Here is a 22,463-nt window from a genome sequence, read left to right on the forward strand (position 1 = left end):
CCTCCAGACCAACAGAGTAGTCTACACCCTCCAGACCAACAGAGAGAGAGGTAGAGACAGACAGAGAGACAGAGGTAGAGACAGACAGAGAGAGAGAGGTAGAGACAGAAGGAGAGACAGACAGAGAGACAGAGGTAGAGACAGACGGAGAGAGAGAGGTAGAGACAGACAGAGAGACAGAGGTAGAGACAGAAGGAGAGACAGAAGGAGAGATAGAGGTAGAGACAGACAGAGAGATAGAGGTAGAGACAGACAGAGAGACAGAGGTAGAGACAGACGGAGAGAGAGAGGTAGAGACAGACAGAGAGACAGAGGTAGAGACAGACGGAGAGAGAGAGGTAGAGACAGACAGAGAGACAGAGGTAGAGACAGAAGGAGAGACAGAGGTAGAGACAGAAGGAGAGACAGAGGTAGAGACAGAAGGAGAGACAGAGGTAGAGACAGAAGGAGAGATAGAAGTAGAGACAGACAGAGAGACAGAGGTAGAGACAGAAGGAGAGAGAAATATAGAGAGACAGAGGGAGGCAGATAGATAGAGTTAGAGACAGACAGATATATAGGTAGAGACAGAGAAATAGAGGTAGAGAGAGACAGAGTTGGAGATGGAGAGAGAGAGAGAGAGAGAGAGAGAGAGAGAGAGAGAGAGAGAGAGAGAGAGAGAGAGAGAGAGAGAGAGAGAGAGAGAGAGAGAGAGAGACAGAGACAGAGAGAGACCCGCAAGTTGAACAGAGAGGTTCATTTTGACAGGTCGCTGCAGTAGTATAATTTCTTCATCATTGTGCTTGACAGAAGCCTTTCTGTCTTTTATTTAAAGCTGCACTACACAGTTCCAGAGGAAGGAGGTTTGTTTACATTTGCAGAGCCTACAGGCTGTTGAGTTTATTAAGAAACATTTACTATTCATGTAATTATTAGCATTACTCTATCTCATGTCAACATACATTAGAAGACAATAATTTGGAGGCATTGAACCAAATGTAAGCAATAGGGCGTATACAGTATATTACTGTTGAAAGATAGGATGTCCTGATGTTTGTAGTTTAATAACACATACAGTATGATGATTATAGTTTAATAACATACAATATGATTGTAGTTTTGTAATGCATACAGTATGATGATTGTAGTTCAATAACACATACAGTATAATGATTGTAGTTTAATAACACGCACACAGTTTAATGATTGTAGTTTAGTAACACATACAGTATAATGATTGTAGTTTAGTAACATTCAGTATAATGATTGTAGTTTAATAACATACAGTATAATGCTTGTAATCTAATAACATACATTATGATGATTATAGTTAACACATACAGTATGATTGTAGTTTTGTAACACATACAGTATGATGATTGTAATTTAATAACATACATTATGATGATGATGATGATGATTGTAGTTTAATAACATACAGTATGATGATTGTAGTTTAGTAACACATATAGTAGTACAGTACTAGAAGAGAAGACAGCCCAAAGCACATACAGTATGATGGTGATGATTGTAGTTTAATAACATACAGTATGATGATGATGAATGTAGTTTAGTAACACATACAGTATAATGATTGTAGTTTAGTAACACATACAGTGTGACACTTGTAGTTTAGTAACGCATACAGTATGATGGTTGGTTTAGTAACATACAGTATGATGACGATTGTAGTTTAGTAACTTACAGTATGATGCTGATTGTAGTTTAGTAACATACAGTATGATTATTGTAGTTTAGTAACACATAGTGGTACAGTACTAGAAGAGAAGACAGCCCAAAGCCGCGCTGGATGGAGACAAGTCGCAGATGGTATAATTATGCTCCACTTGGAGTTAATGGGCCAAAGAAGAAGAAGAAGAAGAACTATACATTTTATATATTATAATGTCCCAGGAGTGAATGATTGACTATTTGTTTGATTAATTGATTGACTGATTGATTTATTAATGTCTGTTTCTGTTGGCAGAGTGAACATCAGCGACCAGACAGGATTAACCACCACTAAGCCTTCAACCACTGTGTGTGTGTGTGTGTGTGTGTCTGTGTGTGTGTGTCTGTGTGTGTCTGTGTAAGTGTGTGTGAGAGTGAGTGACTGTCTATGTGTGTGTGTGCGTGTGCATGGTCATGTCGGGCATGACCAGCGGTGTGTGTGTGGAGAGTGACCTCTCCTCAATGCTCCAGCGAAGCTCCGCCCCCTCCCACCATCACCCCAATCACCATAGTTACGGTGGGCAGGGACAGGTGAGACACTAGTTTTAAGTAGTTGGTTAACCCTTTCACTGCCACACGACAGCCGGTTAACCCTTTCACTGTGACAATACAGAAGGTTAGCCCTTTACTATCACACAACCGACGGCGATGCTCCATCATTAGCATCATCATGCGGAGCTAATGATGCTAATGATGGAGCATCGCCGTCGGTTGTGTGATAGTAAAGGGCTAAACTTCTGTCGTGTGGCAGTGAAAAATAAGGATATTTAGGTAAAAGTATTCAGTCTCCTAATCTGTTGTTCCCGCACTATTGGTGAGGATTCCTGACTGCAATATGGGGATGTCACAATTAGCCTATTTCACTATTAATTGTGATTAAAGACATCATGGTTAATTAACGATAGGTTATGACTATAACCAAGTTCTGTTAATTAGGGGTGACGCTTGGCATCACTCATGCACTCCCTCGCGTACGTGCATGCGCACTGAATAAATTCCACAAATGTACCTTTAATACCAGTATTAGTCTGACCACACCCCTCATCAGCTTACCTTCATAAGCAGGTGTGTGGTCACCTGCTCTCCTCCTACCCAAGCTTTCACCACAAGGTGAGGTCAAGGGCTGCAGCGGCGTCGGATGCCAAGCGTCACCCCTAATTAACAGAACTTGGTTATAGTCATAACCTATCGTTCTGTTTCATTAGGGGATCCGCTTGGCATCACTCATGCACATATGGAGGCCAAGCGGAGCCACTGGCCGACAAATACACCCCGCTGAAGGCCCCCCACAACCAACAGAACAGGGATGGCCGAGCCCCCCCGACCCCCCCTAATGGAGGGCACCCCCCCTATTAGAGGTTTCCCGGGAGGGCGACGGACCCGACCGTGCGAAGAGGCACTCAAGCAACTCAACGCACAGGGTGAGCAGACCGTGGCTTGACCCCACGACTACACACACGCACAACCCGCATGCCACCCGGGAACGAACGGAGGGAACAACCTCGTTACTGCCCCCAGAATCACGGGGTCAAGGGCAAACCCAACCCTGTGGCAAGGCCGTAGCAGCGGAGCGCGAAGGAAGACCCAGACCCACCAAAGGGACTGGACCCCCTGGAACGGGGGCCCGGAGAAGTCCATGATGCCAGCATCAAGACCCCACCAGGTGGGCACTTAGTGACCCCGCCCCCTACATCGCCAGCGTATTCGGACAAAGGCCCCTCAGCCGAGCGGGCCCTGTCCCCCCCAACAGTACACCGCCTGGCACACTGACCCTGCAACAGGCAGTCAGCATGGCCGTAAAGCACACAAAAAAGGTTAACCAACGGAAGCAGGCAGCGCACCGGGGAAAACCAGGCAACAGGCTGTTAACCCTAGCCTGGAGACTGCGGACGAGACAGGCGCCAGAAAGGACAGCTGAACACAGCCGCCCCGGCGGAAGGGGCGTATGCTGGCGTTGTTGCATGACCAAGCCTCCATTTAAAAAAAAAACACCCAGAGGGGTCGAGGCAGAGAAGGCTGACACGATTGGCAGACGTCATGAACGTGCAGGGGCACCCTCAAACCGGTTAACCCGGGAGTTGACACTGCAGCAACACACCAGAGAACCAACCACCCAGGTGTTACCCTATGCGGTGGTTGGTCCCATAACCTCTCAGGAAAAAACCCCAAAACACACCTGCGGCACTGCCGCAGCCTGTGTTCCAGTTTCCAACAGGGTTATCCCGGGCCTACGGGTCAGCGAAAACATTACTTCGGACCGGGCCCGGTGATACGGGGAGCACAGGGTCCCCCGAGGAGGTCAAGACCACCCCAACAGGCCCCTCTTCGCCATGCTTAAGAGAAGAGCGTAAGAATGGAAAACCAGCCCCAGCACCCCGTACTTGGTATTCCCAGGAGGTCACCCAACCAAGTACTAACCAAGACCAACCTGCGTGGCGGCCGAGATCCGACGAGATCGGGCGCATACAGGTTGGCACGGCCGTAAGCCATTACGACAGTGTAGAATACAATGTACCCAACAAGGGTTCCATAGCGCTCAACCCTGTGACACCCGGACCGACCTAGCATTTTTCCCCCTGAAAAAAGCCCAAGTCCCTCAGGGTACCAGAACAGCAGATCTGCATCCCCGGCGGACAACAGGTTTAACTGATCCGGACCAGCACGACCAGAACCAGTCCCGTGCCCTAACCACGCCGACATGCCAACTCCAGGAGAAGGGGCAGATATGCGTGTTGATCTTAAACATAAAAAGAAGGCGCCACTCAGACGTTTCGGTGCGAACCGCGCCCGGCGGCCCACCCCCAGGGCGTGAGACCCTTCCACATATGTTCAGATCCATTCCGTTATCATCCCCTGATATGAACGAGAACCCGTCGACAACCACACAGGGCGTCGGAAGAGGAAAAACCCCCATCCCAATTGCTTTATAAAAACGCTGTTTTAACCCCAAGCAATCAAGGCGCGCCAGTCAGTTACCTAATGTCCAACAGAACATCCTGAGCTAGCACTATGTGTGCGTTGGGCATATCCACATCAATAATAGGCTATTTAGACCATCTTATTGAATCCCCAAGACGCCCAGGGGAACGACAAGAGGGCGGGATGCAACCAACTCCATGAATGAATGAATGAAAACTTTAACCAACAGATTGCAGAAAGGGTACAACACAGTACGGCTCAATACACACAATCGGTAAGGGGAGGCAGACCTGAGAAAGACGTTAGTCTTATTTCCATCAGGGGCCCCCATTTCCAATTCATATAGACACATCCAACTCTTTATAATAATAAAGAAGAAGCATCACCCTTATGAACCCAACTGCACAGCTGGGAGTAAAAAACCCGTTTTCACATGATTTTGCATCCAGTCACTCTCTTTAATCAGAGAGTAAAGACTAGACCCTCCCAGAAAACCTTCCCACACGAGTTGTAGTCATGAGAAAGACATGCCAACTGTGAGTCACGTGACCAACTGACTCAAGTTACACATAAATCGAGCGCAGCAGCGTGAGCCCTACGCTCTAACTCGACACCTTAAGACACCGTAACTCATGGAAGGCGTCGCCATAGCAACACCGCTACGACGGGGGGAAACCCTGCACACGGCTCCTGTTTGTAATAGGAGTTGGCAGGATAACCCCCCCCCCCCCCTGCCAAGACGTCCTAACGGCTCGGCCCTGACTGGCTCAGCAGAAGAGATAAAATCTCCTAAACCAATCAAGTGGGAAGGAGGGGTTTATTCGACACCCCCTCACAAAAAACCCTTCGTTCCCTACACACAAAAAACAACTGTAGCCATTTTGAAAACCTCCGGTAGAATGCTAATGTATATAATAATAATTTATAATAATAATAATTTAGGACCTGCTCAGAGGTCATCAATCGGCACACATGCGATGCATGCATGCAATTCGTATCTGCGATTAACCCATCCCGTCGTCCTTCCCCCCCAAGGGCAGCCGGGAGCAGACAGGCGTCAACGTGAGCCGCGCCAGGGGACCAATCCAAGTGCTCCTGTCCGTCTTCGTCAAGGACGCCACAGCGTTAGCGATCTATTGTTGTGCATGTTTTTCCATTGGGTTTATCTTATCGGGGGGGAAACCCTTGCGAGCACGGGGAGAACATGCAAACTCCACACAGAAAGGCCTGGGAGATACCCCACCTGGGTAACTGGCATCATGGAAACCTGGTCCCCAAGCGGGAATCGAACCCTGGACCTTCTTGCTGTGAGGCGACAGTGTTAACCACTACACCACCGTGCCGCTCTGCCGTATAGCGTAAGCTAATACAATGCCCGCTACCCACAAAATGTGAACAGGATTTACAACAAAAACAAGTCGTATGTGTGTGAATCCTACACCTGTTGACTATGTCGTACATAGCAAAAACGCTGACCGAGAGTAACGGCTAGGCCGTGGAACGTGTGTGTACGAGTATTACTGCAACTAACACAACAGCATTGTGAGACACATATACTTAGTTTAAGCAACGGAATAACACCAGTTTCTACCTGCATGTGGAGCGTCAGGCTAATAGAACCCCCTATGACTGAGTGTATGTTGCAGACCTTGCTTAATCTCGTAACACAACACGACTCATCTCACAATGTAAAAGTGCAGATTCATATTTACACAACCCCACCATATGATTTGTTGAAGAAAAAATGTGTCTTATGTCGGGGAACTTTTTATTATCACACGTTTTTTAAGGCACAAAAACACAATCATAGAGGGGTCGGGAGGGTGTAAAGGAGAGGGGACACAGAGGGGAAAAGTCACTCTCAGCGGCGTCTGCCACCTCGCGCCGCTCGAGTCTTGCCACCCCGAGGAGCCCCGGAGGGACGGTAGGTTACTGTCTGCTGGTCTCGACGTTCCCTACCGTCTCCTCCGGTCGTGGATGGGCCGGCGGTAGCAGAAGCGCCGTCTCTTTTCCTGGCCTTCTTGGAAGGGCCAGCAGCGGCGGTAGAGGCAGTGGTAGGGACGACGGAGGCAGCTCGACGTCGTGGAAGCCTTCTGACTCCACCGGCAAGGACGGGAGGCGGAAAATGGGGTTGAAGGATGGATCTCTCCTCTGCCATCTCTCTGCATGTTGAGGTCATCAACCGCAGGGCCTTCCCGAACAGACCAGCGTCGGAGAGGGCGGCCGTCAGAAGAGGGGCTCTCTTCCGTTCCGGCACACGGGCCTGCTCCAGCCAAAGATGACGCTGGCCCAGGGTGGCCAGGGCGCGCACTTTCCCCATGGCTATGGCCAGCACCTGGGTAAGGTGCAGGACAGCTCCTGACGCCTGGGTGATCTGATCGCATTTTACCTCGGTCAGATCTGTGCCGCCCGTCATAATCCCTGATACAAATCTAGCCAGGTGGGCGATGTTAGACGCCGCAGCCAGCGATTGTGTACCAGCGATGAATGACTGGTCACCCCAATATGCCAATCGCCTAGCCGATCTACCCTGGAGGACCGGCTTGCATAAGGGTTCCCACACCATATCCGGACAGAGGAGAGCGGCCATCGGACTATCAAGCCGAGGCACGCCCTCCCTCATACCTTTGACTAACCCCGACACCCGCGTAACTGGTACGTAGGTGGGGGTTAGTCCCATGATGTTGGAAACCGCCTGACCCTGACGAACATACGTCCCCATTGAGGGGAAAAATGGGTAGACAACATCAGCCCCTCTCACTGGGCGACGCTGCCAGAGATGACCTATGAGATCATCAGGGACAGGAGCAGGCAATGGCAGGGGCAGCGGCACGCCGTTTGCGGCGGCGGCTACCGCCATGAGCTCGGGAAACAAAGCCTGCAGTTCCCCCTGCGGACCTTCCTCCACCGAACCTGCATCCCTCACATGCAGCAGGCTGCAACTGGTCAAGGAGCCACAGTCTGATGTGGCCGATAGTAGGGCATCCTGCTGATGAGGCCAAGGTGGTTCCCTGGAACCAGAGGAACCAGAGTCGAGATCAGGCCACCGCCGGAGCGACGGCACCGACTCCTCGGCTCTTCGGAGAGGCAAACTATCCATCGGCTGTCTCCTGGGCTGGGTCGGCAACCACGAAAGTGGCAACAGCCCAGCACCAGAACGCACGACGGAGGCGGGAATGGAGAACCGCTGGTGAAGAGTAGGTCTAGCGGGTCTACTCTCCGAAGAATACATTATGACCCAAACTTTTTCTTTACAACAGATATGAGAGAAGAAAAAATTAAGCACAATGTAGACTTGTCACAACTCTTTTCAACTAACAACACGTCAAGTGGGGTACTACCGGGCACTTCCTTGTGGTGAAAGCGAGAAGGAGGAGAGCAGGTGACCACACACCTGCTTATGAAGGTAAGCTGATGAGGGGTGTGGTCAGACTAATACTGGTATTAAAGGTACATTTGTGGAATGTATTCAGTGCGCGTGCACGTACGCGAGGGAGTGCATGAGTGATGCCAAGCGGATCCCCTAATGAAACAGAACTGTGATGATTTTAGACATTATGGTATCTGTGTCTACAATATTCTATGATAATTTTTATATCAAAATGAAACTATAGAATTTCAAAATGTACTTTTAGCCTAAATCTAGCCCTACGTCTCCCTTTGTAGGACTCCAAAGAATTTACCAGAAAGCGTACTTATGAAATTATAAAATGCTTATGTTATCCCCCTCCATAATGTTGCAAAATAAATGACATGTTAATAATGTGAAACTGTGATAATTACTCTTTAATCGTTCATCTTTAATCGTACCATCAATATCTCATACCGTGGACATCCCGACCCAAATGTTGATAACCCTTTCACTAGCACACTACAGAAGGTTAACCCTTTCACTAGCACACTACAGAAGGTTACCCTTTCACTACCACACTACAGACGGTTAACCTTTCACTACCACACTACAGAAGGTTAACCTTTCACTAGCACACTACAGAAGGTTAACCTTTCACTAGCACACTACAGGAGATTAACCTTTCACTATCACACTACAGAAGGTTACCCTTTCACTACCACACTACAGACGGTTAACCTTTCACTACCACACTACAGAAGGTTAACCTTTCACTAGCACACTACAGAAGGTTAACCCTTTCACTACCACACTACAGAAGGTTAACCTTTCACTACCACACTACATAAGGTTAACCTTTCACTACCACACTACAGAAGGTTAACCTTTCACTACCACACTACAGACGGTTAACCTTTCACTACCACACTACAGAAGGTTAACCTTTCACTACCACACTACATAAGGTTAACCTTTCACTACCACACTACAGAAGGTTAACCTTTCACTACCACACTACAGACGGTTAACCTTTCACTACCACACTACAGAAGGTTAACCTTTCACTGCCACACTACAAACGGTTAACCTTTCACTACCACACTACAGAAGGTTAACCTTTCACTGCCACACTACAAACGGTTAACCTTTCACTACCACACTACAGAAGGTTAACCTTTCACTACCACACTACAGAAGGTTAACCTTTGACTACCACACTACAGAAGGTTAACCCTTTCACTACCACACTACAGAAGGTTAACCTTTCACTACCACACTACAGAAGGTTACCTTTCACTACCACACTACAGAAGGTTAGCCTTTCACTACAGACACACTACAGAAGGTTAACCTTTCACTACCACACTACAGAAGGTTAACCTTTCACTACCACACTACAGACGGTTAACCTTTCACTACCACACTACAGACGGTTAACCCTTTCACTACCACGCTACAGACGGTTAACCTTTCACTACCACACTACAGAAGGTTAACCTTTCACTACCACACTACAGAAGGTTAACCTTTCACTACCACACTACAGAAGGTTAACCTTTCACTACCACACTACAGAAGGTTAACCTTTCACTACCACACTACAGGAGGTTAACCTTTCACTACCACACTACAGACGGTTAACCTTTCACTACCACACTACAGAAGGTTAACCCTTTCACTACCACACTACAGACGGTTAACCTTTCACTACCACACTACAGAAGGTTAACCTTTTGTGAAAGGGTTAACCCTTTGTCGAGTGGCAGTGAAATGGTTAACCTTCTGTATTGTCGCAATGAAAGGGTTAACCCTTTGGTAGTGTGGTAGTGAAAGGGTTAATGCCAACTCTATGGGAACCCTACCGAATGAACCGGCTGTGTGTTACAGATGGGAGCGTGTGGCAGCTTGACTCCCACCATGCTGGACTACAGTGCAGAGATGGACCGGTACCGCTCGTCCATCGCCAACTTCTACAAGACCAACGTCAACATGAACGTGAACATGACCAACGCCGCGGCCGCGGCGGCCGCGGCGGCCTTCCCGCAGTCGGCGAAGCTGGCGGCCCGTCTGGCGGCTGCCGCGCCTATGTTCCCCCCCGCCGCGGCCAGGCTGGGCGCCATGGCGACGGCCCCGTGGGGTTGCCACGACAACATGAACATGAACATGAACATGAACATGAACCACCCCGCTGCCATGTTTTGGGGGCGTCCCAAACCGGTGACGGCGGGCACGCATCATCACCACCATCATCCTTCTGTTGCCGGGGTCGCGGCGGCGGCAGGTCACATGACCTCGCCGCACCCTCATCGGACCAGCATGCACCAGGGCAGTGGGGGAGCGAGTGGGGGAGGAGGGAGTAATGAAGGGGGCGGGGCCAACAAACATGGACAATCTGCTGCCCTCCCAGGACAGGAAACCCATCACCACATGACACACAGCAATGGGAACTTTCTTCATGGTTACGGATCTGCAGCGGACTGTGGTGTCATGAACAAACAGGGACACGCCCAGTCAGACATGATGGGCCTATCGGATGCTGGGAACTGCAATGGGGGCGGGGTTATGAGCGGCAGCTTCCTGGGGGGGCTGGGCTTACCTCCTGGGGTCATCGTCATGGCAATGGGTTCAGCCGGGGGCGGAATTTCAACGGACGCTAGCGCCTTCCAGATGACAACCAATCAGAGGGGTTTATCGGACTGCCAGCAGCATTCGAACTCCTCCCCCTGTCCATCAATCTCCCCCTCATCGTCGGGGGTGACGGGAGGGGGTGGGTCGTCATCAGGGGCGGTTGCTAAAAGGAAGAGGAAGCGCTGTGGGGTATGCGGGCCGTGCAGGAGGCTGATTAACTGTGGGGTGTGTTCTTCCTGTCGGAACAGGAAGACGGGTCATCAGATCTGTAAGTTCAGGAAGTGTGAAGAGCTGAAGAAGAAGCCAGGAGGAGGAGGGATGGAGGTAAGAAGACACAAAGATACAAGTAATACAGAAAGACACAATCACAGATACAAGTAATACAGAAAGACACAATCAGATACAAGTAATACAGAAAGACACAATCAGATACAAGTAATACAGAAAGACACAATCAGATACAAGTAATACAGAAAGACACAATCACAGATACAAGTAATACAGAAAGACACAATCAGATACAAGTAATACAGTAAGACACAATCACAGATACAAGTAATACAGAAAGACACAATCAGATACAAGTAATACAGAAAGACACAATCAGATACAAGTAATACAGAAAGACACAATCAGATACAAGTAATACAGAAAGACACAATCACAGATACAAGTAATACAGAAAGACACAATCAGATACAAGTAATAAAGAAAGACACAATCAGATACAAGTAATAAAGAAAGACACAATCAGAGATACAAGTAATACAGAAAGACACAATCAGAGATACAAGTAATACAGAAAGACACAATCAGATACAAGTAATAAAGAAAGACACAATCAGAGATACAAGTAATACAGAAAGACACAATCAGAGATACAAGTAATACAGAAAGACACAATCAGATACAAGTAATACAGAAAGACACAATCAGAGATACAAGTAATACAGAAAGACACAATCACAGATACAAGTAATACAGAAAGACACAATCACAGATACAAGTAATACAGAAAGACACAATCACAGATACAAGTAATACAGAAAGACACAATCAGAGATACAAGTAATACAGAAAGACACAATCAGAGATACAAGTAATACAGAAAGACACAAAGATACAAGTAATACAGAAAGACACAATCAGATACAAGTAATACAGAAAGACACAATCAGAAATACAAGTAATACAGAAAGACACAATCAGATACAAGTAATACAGTAAGACACAATCAGATACAAGTAATACAGAAAGACACAATCACAATCAGATACAAGTAATGCAGTCAGACACAATCACAATCAGATACAAGTATTACAGTCGCACAATCACAATCAGATACAAGTAATGCAGTCAGACACAATCACAATCAGATACGAGTAATTCAGTCAGACACAATCACAATCAGATACAAGTATTACAGTCAGACACAATCACAATCAGATACAAGTATTACAGTCAGAGACACAATCAGATACGAGTAATGCAGTCAGACACAATCACAATCAGATATGAGTAATGCAGTCACATAATCACAATCAGATACGAGTAATGCAGTCACATAATCACAGATCCAAGTAATACAGTCACATAATCAGATACAAGTAATAGGGATACAGTATGTGAGCTACAGTATGTGAGACAGTATGTGACACAGTATGTGAGATACAGTATGTGAGATATAGTATGTGGGATACAGTATGTGACATACTGGCCTTGTTTTTCATAGCAGAATGCAAATTTCTAAGGTAAAGTTCATTGGACCTCATTCCTGAACACAGTTAAGAAAAGGTTACAAAGGAATTTCTTTGTAACTCCACTTACAAAGTCCTCGGGACAATTCTGGCATTCTTGAATGGTTTCTTATCTGGGATTCGTTCTTAGCTAAGAACAGGATTTAAGAACGCAGAAAAGCAGTCGTAGATAAGCCATTTTGGAGTGTGCCCATGGTGGGCTGAATTTGTGAGAAATCATTAGTGATTGCGTTCACATAAATTCCACAAACATGTTCACATTTAAATAATTATAATAATAATAAATATGAGAATATTTGTATCATTAACAATTATGTTTCATATTTATAGTCATGATTCTATGAGGTATTGTGATGTCCTAAAATAAATAAATACGAACACTGCAAATGGCTGTGAATAAATAAACAAGCACTAAACTCGATCACGTGGATATAGCCTTAATGGAATAGAATGGACACATCTACATTCTGTAAATAAGCATGTGAATATCCAACATTCCTTTCATGTAGGCTATATATTTGCCATTTTGTATAACTTTGCCGCCCAACCACGAGTTAACTCAGGTTTCGGTGCCATGCGTTGAGGACCAGAGCCACGAGTTAACTCGTGGCAAGTTGTTATTGTTTTATTCCATATTAATCACCGTATCAACATCCCCCATCAACTCTGCAGATCTACCCGCATCTGTGATTTCGGCAACATGCAATACCGGCCAGATCCTCTTAGGGGCGCCATCGCTCCACTGCAGTATCATTGAGGGCGAATGGGGAAAAAAATTATTTTACTGTCTATGGGCGTTTCATATGAGCCTGATCCAAAAAGAAGGGCCCGCACCGTTGTTCACGTTTCGATTCGCAGATTTCAGCCTGGAATAATGGGATTTATGATGTAATCCGGAGGTTCCCGGTTCGATTCCCGCTCCTCACAGGCAGTGTGTCGAAGTGTCCTTGAGCAAGACACTTAACCCTTAATTGCTCCCGATGAGCAGGTTGGCACCTTGCATGGTTGCCTCCGCCATCGATGTGTGAATGTGTTGTGTGTGCAATCAGTGTAGATCATAGAGTCATAGAGAGTCATAGAGTTGTTACATAGAGTCATTGAGCATCCTGATGGCCTGGGGATAGAAGCTCCTTCTGAGTCTCTCTGTGCTTGCCATGAGACTCCGGTATCGCTTGCCTGACCGCAGCAGTTCAAAGAGGCAGTTGTTTGGGTGATTAGAGTCTTTGGTTACTCTCTTAGCCTTGGCCCTGCAACGCTTGGTGTAAATGTCCTGGAGAGTGGGAAGCCCACCTCCAATTGTGCGTTCGGCTGAACGGGTCACTCTCTGTAGTCTTCTGCTGTCGTGTGTGGTGCTATTCCCAAACCAGGAGGTGATGTTACCAGTCAGGATGCTCGCTATTGTGTTCTATAAGATCTTCTCTCTCTCACTGGGGCGGACCTAGCACATTTGGCGCCCTAGGCGAGATTCACCACTTTTTTTTTATGGCTTTTGCCTCTTCGTAGTTCTCTAACGTTAGTCTTTCTTTCCTCCCATGCTCAATTCTATAAACACTTGACCGATACCCATCAATGTACAGCGCTCTAGCATGTTCTGACTGTAAAAATAATGGTTGCAGATATAGAGGGGGGGGCCAAAACTGCACTTTTTTTTTTTTTTTTTTATTTAAATAAAAAAAATTTAAACATTTTTTTTGGCGCCCCCCTCTGGGTGGCGCTCTAGGCGACCGCCTATATCGCCTGTAGGAAGGTCCGCCCCTGTGTGTGTGTGTGTGTGTGTGTGTGTGTGTGTGTGTGTGTGTGTGTGTGTGTGTGTGTGTGTGTGTGTGTGTGTGTGTGTGTGTGTGTGTGTGTGTGTGTGTGTGTCTTAACCCTGCTTATTGGCAGAGAGACCTTAGATAAAGCTGGAAGCATTCCCTAAACTGTGTGCGTGTGTGTGTGTGTGTGTTGGTTTCTCTCTCTCTCTCTCTCTCTCTCTCTCTCTCTCTCTCTCTCTCTCTCTCTCTCTCTCTCTCTCAGCCTCGAAACGGCTTAAAATTTTGAGGTCGAAAAATGCTCTTTTTGAGTACTTGATAAAAAATACAAAACAATGCATTTTTTTGGAAAAAAAACGTACAGATGTGTTCCATAAACTCACAGGAATTGTGTAAAATTGCCCAAATAGTGAAAGAAATAGTAAAATAGTTCCCCTTTAACACATTCGGGGCCATTGGGATGCGTCTAATAAATCTCTAGAGGACCGGCAAATGTAAACAGACGTGGGGCTGTTTGTAGAGCTAAATCTATACTTTATAGTATTGCTATCTGTCCATTCTCATTGTCAATTGAGACCATAAACCGTCCCTTCAAAATGGCTTAAAGAAAAAAAATTCATCAATACGTTCTCATTTTATAGCGCCGTGAATATAAGCGTTATGCGGGATTTGGTCTAGTATAGTTCCTGGAAGACGAGATAAAGGGCTAATAGCTACTACCGTTATATCCAATGGCATTTCTGTTATACATATGCTACAGTTAAAACTCAAACTGCATATGATCGGCACAATCCTCAAGCATGTATGCATGAAAGGGGAGGGGGGGGCGGGGGACATTGTTTCTGATTATTGATTACCAATAACCGCGTTAGCTTCATTAGCCTCATTCATTGATCGGATGGATGGCTATCAAAACAAGGCCCGATCGGGATGTACTTTACGTGAAAAAGATCTTACCGTGGGCCAGTGGGATCCCCCAAAGCATTTCCCTGTTATCGATCGCCATCTGGTAGATCAATATGTCCATTGGCTGATGATAAATCCCCTTATTGCATAGTGAAATCTGCTATCCAAAACGTAATCCAAGCTACAGGCTGCACATCCAGAATCGAGCTAACTGAAAACTCCATTGAAAGTCAAAAAAAATTGTCCACCGTTCAGCCACAGGGCACACTCCATTATCGCGACAGCGCCCCTAAGAGGATCTGGCCGGTAATGCACGTTGGCAAATTCAAAGAGTAGGGTACATCTGCAGTGCCGCTCGGCGACCTTGAATAGGTTATTAAAATGGAATAAAAGCAAAAACAGCTTGCCACGGATATATCCGTGCTTCTGTCCACAACGGGTGGAATCGAAACACGGAGATCTCTGTGGTCGGCCGCCATTGTGTTAAGGATCTTCTGACTTACTTTGAACTTCCTTAGGCGCCTAAGGAAGTAGAGGCGCTGCCGTGCCTTCTTCACTACACTGTCAATGTGTGTGGTCCATGTCAAATCCTCGGATATGTGGACTCCGAGGTACCCAGCTGGTTACAAATTATGTTAATTATCACCTTCCTTTTTCACTTCAACTACTTCACTGAAATGTCTCCCGTCTTCAAAACCCCAAACATCCCGGACTTGACCACATTGCTTTGGATCACTCAAGGTCTCTATTGTCACACTCACTGAACGCACACAATCTGAACAGTTTAAAAAAAAAATCTGTTGCTTATTGCCGTTTTGCACTTGTGTTTTATTTATTGCTGTGTTTGTGTCATTGAATACAGTATATATAATTTCAACTAAACTACTCTTTGCCTGCCTCTTCAATTCATTATCAAAAGCACATTTTCTGTAGTGGAGGTTACTCCTGAGTTTACTGGTATTTGGCAATAAGCTTTATTTTGCTTATTTAATTTGTTGACGGCCAAAGCATAATTGCATTTTTTAAATATTTGATTATATTGGGCTGACCACCGCTACAACCCCCCGAGCAAATGACAGACACACACACAGACACGCACACAGACACACATACAGACTCAGAGATTCCCATGTGTAAAGGAACGCGTGATGTGGCTCACAGGAAAGACATAATCGGGAGAAGGCTAAACCGGAGTGTTGGTATGGAATTATGTTTAACAGCCTACCTCTGTGATGCTCATTTATCCAATCAGGTGCATTCTACTGTATGTGGGGAAATGGGAAGTAGGGGGAGGGGATACATGCATGCAACATGTAAACGACAACATTTTCTTTGGACGTGCAAAAAAAACTTTAATTAATTTATCATTAATCAATAATCTTTTGGGGGGAAAAGCAATACTTTTATTCCGCGCCTTTCTAAAAGCTCTGTGGATGTATTCAAAAAAAAAAATTCAAATCTTTTTATAATTTTTTTTAACAACAACAACAACAAACAACACAATATCAACATCAACATTAACTCAATGGACGCCACGCAGTTGAGCATCGTTTGTACTTACCACATCAAGCTATAAGAGATAGGAATAAGTGGCGGTGTTTGCAGGGCTATAACTATATTCTATATTATAGCTTATGGATACAATACTATGGCCCATTTGACATCGACTATCTATCGCTCAATATGTGAAAAATTTATATTATTTTCATCCATACATTCCCGTTTTATACCGTGGTGAATATGAGTATAGTTTTAGAGTAATCCTGTCTAATCCCAGAAAATGACGCTATGCAGCAATACGTGCATTTCACTAAAAGCATTGCCGTTTCTCGCCTGTAAACGCTACTATTTCAAAATCAAATCTATATTATCGGTATTATGTTTCATCATGAATGCATGAAAGGGTGGGGGGGTCATTTTTTGATGCTTTGATCGTCACCAACGGCATACGTTGTGGAGTAACGTTACACACATATGTTGTGATCGAGGTGGATCACAGCAGGATTGATATCATATAGCCCTTACCTTCACTAGGATGTACCCCAAAAAGAATATTCCAATTATCTGAGTACGAGTCCCAGTATTGGTGTCGATCGTGTCGCCAACATAATCCGCCACACATCATGCATCGGGAGCATTTCACACTTCTCAATCCGATCGGGACAACCGCTCCACTTGCCCGACAAAGAAAAGTCCGACCGGAGACATTTGATTGATGCACAGGCCAAGATATAATGTTTCAAAGGGTGTTCGATACTGCCACCTGGGTGGATGCGGCCGGTATTGCACTTGGGCATTCTCAGGATGATTCCCCATGTTAAGTTCAAGTTCAAGTTTCTTTATTAGTTGTCATACAGAAGTACAGAATACTTTTATACAAAATGCTTCTTTCTGTTAGTATAAAATATGCACAGTATAAAATAAGTATAGCAAGTATAAAATAGAAGTCAAGTACGTAGACACAAGTGTTCAATATATACATATATACAATGCTCAATGCAGAGTAGAAGTAACTGAGTTACCATACAATATACTATACAGTGCAAAGCAGAAATGGGATGAGGTACAATTTAGGTACAATTTACAGTAAGGTGTAATGAGGTATGGGTTGTAGTGCAAATTCTTTACCAATAAATATAAAGTGTGTTTAGGTGTTCTAAAGTGGTTAAAGTGGGTGCTGCAGTGGGTTGTTTGTTTAAAGTGAGTGTGTGCATGTGGATGTGTGTGCTGTGAGTGCATTTGATGGTTGTTACAGTGTTATTGTTCGTTGAGCATCCTGATGGCCTGGGGATAGAAGCTTCTTCTGAGTCTCTCTGTGCTTGCCATGAGACTCCGGTATCGCTTGCCTGACCGCAGCAGTTCAAAGAGGCAGTTGTTTGGATGGCTGGAGTCTTTGATAATTCTCTTAGCCTTGCCCATGCTTGCCCATGCCCATGCTTACAGTAGCTTGTTGTAAATGTCCTGGAGAGTGGGAAGTCCCCCTCCAATTGTGCGTTCGGCTGAACGGGCCACTCTCTGTAGTCTGCTACGGTCTTGTGCGGTGCTATTCCCAAACCAGGAGGTGATATTGCCAGTCAGGATGCTCTCTATTGTGCATGAGTAGAAGTTCTTAAGGATCTTCTGACTGACTTGGAACTTCCTTAGGCGCCTGAGGAATTAGAGGCGTTGCCGTGCCTTCTTCACAACACTGTCAATGTGTGTGGTCCATGTCAAGTCCTCGGATATGTGGACTCCGAGGTACTTAAAACTGTTCACTCTCTCAACCGGTGCCCCGTCGATGCTGAGGGGGCTGTAGTCCCTGACCCCCGACCTCCTAAAGTCCACAATCATCTCCTTTGTTTTGCTGACGTTCAGGGAGAGGCTGTTCTCTTGACACCATCCCGCTAGAACCTTGACCTCCTCCAGGTAGGCCCTCTCGTCGTTTGCAGAGATCAGGCCCACCACTACTGTGTCGTCAGCAAATTTGATGATTGTGTTGTTGTTCCGCTGTGCCACACAGTCATGTGTGTACAGGGAGTAGAGGAGGGGACTCAGAACACAGCCCTGGGGGGCACCTATGTTGAGAGTGATGGATGAGGAGGTGCAGTTGCCTGCTCTCACCACCTGGGGTCTGCCCGTCAGGAAGTCCAAGACCCACTGGCAGAGGTCATAGTTCAAGCCCAGGTCCCTGAGCTTGGCTATGAGTTTGGAGGGGACTATGGTATTGAATGCTGAGCTGTAGTCGATGAACAGCATTCTCACATAGTTCCCCTGCCTCTTGTCCAGGTGTGATGCTGCTGTGTGCAGCACATGGGCTATTAACCCCGAGTCTGTGTGCCTGTAATGAATGGAAATATCGAATAAAAGAAATAACGATGAAAACCCGACTATTGGCGCTCAACGCATGGCGAGATAACCCGACTATCATCGTCCAAAGAGTTAACAACAATAATAATAATAATAATAATAATAATAATAATAATAATAATAATAATAATAATAATAATAATAATAATAATAATAATAATAATAATAATAATAATAATAATAATAATAATAATAATAATAATAATAATAATAATAATAATAATAATGACAAAACAATAAGAAATAATAAATAGGCTACAGATCTAAACTTAACTAATATACCAAATAAAAAATAAATAAAAAAACACACCACAAACACAAAGGACATTAGACATTAGACAAACATTCCTCCCCCCCCCCCCCCCCCCCCCCAAATATTTTATCTATAGCACCTTTACTTCATTGCAAAAAGTTATTCCAAATGATAAACGATGCTCTTTTTAAAAGCACCGATACCTCATCTTGTGAACCGTTTTCATTTAAAGAAGAGCTCTTTTGATTTCCTCTCCAACTTTGTTTGAGGCTACCGACATAAACAAAAGGATTGGCCAGACAATGTAGCTGAGGAATGAGGAAGTGCTTGGTTTGATGTAGAAGAGCAGACGGTCAAAATGGAATGTGTCAATATGGTGAACGATCATGTTTAATTAATTTAAAACATTTAGCAAAATTACGCTCAATATCTGTAGAGCGCTTACTTTGATCTTTAACATTATACGTCTACAGTGATCCACTGTTTGTGCATCTAAGTCTGTTTTTAAGTATCCATTTGTTGGACAGACAGAGTTGACGTTATGTTCTAATTTAAAAAAATAAACCACCGGAGACAGTAATACCTTACGTAAATTTTCTATCCTTTCATTGACGGATCAATGTAGCTGTAGCCTTATCGCGCAAACATACTGTTGCTGGTCTGGACTGGTCCTCAGCCTCTCCAGTCGAGTTGCTGTGGGGTTTAATTTGAAATATTTGGGGGCGAGTGGGCAAGTAATGTACTCAGTGAAGCCTTAACACGTAACATATAGACTACTGCGGCAAGCCTGTAGTGTCGTGTGGTAGTGAAAGGTTAACCGTCTGTAGTGTGGTAGTGAAAGGTTAACCGTCTGTAGTGTGGTAGTGAAAGGTTAACCGTCAGTAGTGTGGAAGTGAAAGGTTAACCTTCTGTAGTGTGGTAGTGAAAGGTTAACCTTCTGTAGTGTGGTAGTGAAAGGTTAACCTTCTGTAGTGTGGTGGTAGTGAAAGGTTAACCTTCTGTAGTGTGGTGGTAGTGAAAGGTTAACCTTCTGTAGTGTGGTAGTGAAAGGTTAACCATCTGTAGTGTGGTAGTGAAAGGGTTAACTACATCATTCTATCCATTTCCATATCTCTCTGTCTATCTCTTTCTGTGTCTCTTGGTCTCTCTCTCATTCTCTCTTCCTCACTATTCCTCTATCTTTCTCTCTCACTTGAGCCCTTTCTCTGCACTTCTCTCTCACTCTCTCTCTCTCTCTCTCTCTCCTCTCTCTCTCTCTCTCTCTCTCTCTCTCTCTCTCTCTCTCTCTCTCTCTCTCTCTCTCTCTCTCTCTCTCTCTCTCACTCTCCCTCTGCCTCTCTCGCTCCCACTGTCTCTCTACCTCTCTCTGTCAGTCTCTATTTTTCTCCTCCTTGCAACATTCTCTCCATCGCTCACTCTCCCCACCCCCCCTCTCAGCCTCTCTACATCTCTATCTCTCTTTTCATCCAGTCCTTCCTCTGCCAGCAGCAATTAACTGGAATTACCAGCACCAGTGTGTGAGTGTGAGTGTGAGTGTGAGTGTGAGTGTGAGTGTGAGTGTGAGTGTGAGTGTGTGTGTGTGTGTGTGTGTGTGTGTGTGTGTGTGTGTGTGTGTGTGTGTGTGTGTGTGTGTATGTGTGTCTTAACCCTGCTTATTGGCAGAGAGACCCGGTGTAAGTCTCCACAATCGGGAAGTGAAATGCCTGCTCTTTGCAGATGACCTGGTTGTGTTGTCCCCCACAGCAGACGGCCTACAGCAGAGCCTGGACCTGCTAGCATTACTGTCAGACCTGGGCCCTGGCAGTAAACCCCAAAAAGACCAAAATAATGATATTCCAAAAAAGATCCAGATCTCAAGACGTCCTACCAAAGTTCTCAATTGGTACAAAACATGTAGAGTACTGCACACATTACACCTATTTAGGCCTAAAACTAAGTTCAACTGGACATTTTAAGGAAGCAGTCAATGAGCTGAGAGGGAAAGCACGCCGGGCTTTCTATGCCACAAAAAGAAATATACAAACAGAAATACCAATTTGAATCTGGTTAAAATTAATTGAATGTGTTATTGAACCAATTGCACTCTATGGCAGTGAGGTGTGGGGTCCACTTACAAAACAAGACTTTACCCAATGGGACAAACACCCCATTGAGACCCTGCATGCAGAGTTCTGTAAGATTATCCTACATGTCCAGAGGAAAACTACAAACAATGCATGCAGGGCAGAATTAGGCCGTTACCCACTAATACTAAAAATACAAAAAAGAGCAATTAACTTTTGGACACACCTAAAACAAAGTGACCCCCTCTCGTACCATTATCAAGCCCTGCAGTGCCAAGAGCTGAGGAGCATCAGGAACCCCCTTACCCAGCTGGTCCTGAGGCTGAGTCCACAAACCTGCTCTCTTAACACACCTCAGGAACAGAACACGTCACCAATCAGAATAAATCAGATTACTACACAGCTAAAACAAAACTACATCACCTATTGGAAAACACAAACAAAAGCACAGAGCAAAATGCAGTGCTATCTGGCTCTAAATCGACAGTACACCATAGCAGATTATTTGAGCATGGTGACTGATCAACAACTAAAAAGAACCTTGACAAAATACAGACTGAGTGAGCACAGCCTCGCTGTTGAAAAGGGGAGGCACAGGAAAACCTGGCTTCCTGCAGAGCAAAGGCTGTGCTGCCATTGCACCCTCAGTGAGCCTGAAACTGAGTGGCACTTCCTCACCAAATGTGAAAAATATAAATATATTAGAGAAACGCATTTAAAAAAAATTGAATTAATAAAAAAAGGCTTTCTCGCACTACCAGATACAGAAAAACTACCAGTCCTACTAGGGGAGGCCTCAACAAGCTGTGAGCTAGCAGCAGCATATGTTGCTGCGTGCCACAAACTGAGGGACAGTGAGTGACAGTCACTTGACATGTTTACGCCGTAATACTTGATGTTTTATTTTACAATGATATTTTGTATGTACTTATATCTGTTTGTAATCCACGTTTATGTTTAATATTGCTTTGGCAACATGTAGAAGTACGTCATGCCAATAAAGCCATTTGAATTGAATTGATAAAGCTGGAAGCCTTCCCTAAACTGTGTTCCTGTGTGCGTGTGTGTGTGTTGGTTTCTCTCTCTCTCTCTCTCTCTCTCTCTCTCTCTCTCTCTCTCTCTCTCTCTCTCCTCTCTCCTCTCTCTCTCTCTCTCTCTCTCTCTCTCTCTCTCTCTCTCTCTGTGTGCATGTGTCTGCTTCCCTGTGTATTTGTTCCCCTCTCTCTCTCTCTCTCTCTCTCTCCTCTCTCTCTCTCTCTCTCTCTCTCTCTCTATCTC

At 45.3% G+C, this 22,463-nt stretch overlaps 1 protein-coding gene across 1 annotated transcript in view; it reads left to right on the forward strand.

Annotated features, from left to right (window-relative positions):
* Positions 1-2,124: 2,124 nt before the first annotated feature.
* LOC311242721 (uncharacterized protein) overlaps positions 2,125-22,463 on the forward strand; it is a gene marked incomplete at its 5' end in the record, with an annotated part of 37,423 nt that continues 17,084 nt past the window's right edge. Inside the window, 2 exons of the mRNA XM_084331733.1 lie at positions 2,125-2,241; positions 9,869-10,933. Coding sequence (XP_084187859.1) covers positions 2,125-2,241; positions 9,869-10,933 — 1,182 coding nt within the window. The remainder of the gene's footprint in view (positions 2,242-9,868; positions 10,934-22,463) is intronic.

This window comes from Notolepis coatsorum (assembly GCF_963971535.1).
Source record: "Notolepis coatsorum genome assembly, chromosome: 1".
Classification (NCBI taxonomy): domain Eukaryota; kingdom Metazoa; phylum Chordata; class Actinopteri; order Aulopiformes; family Paralepididae; genus Notolepis; species Notolepis coatsorum.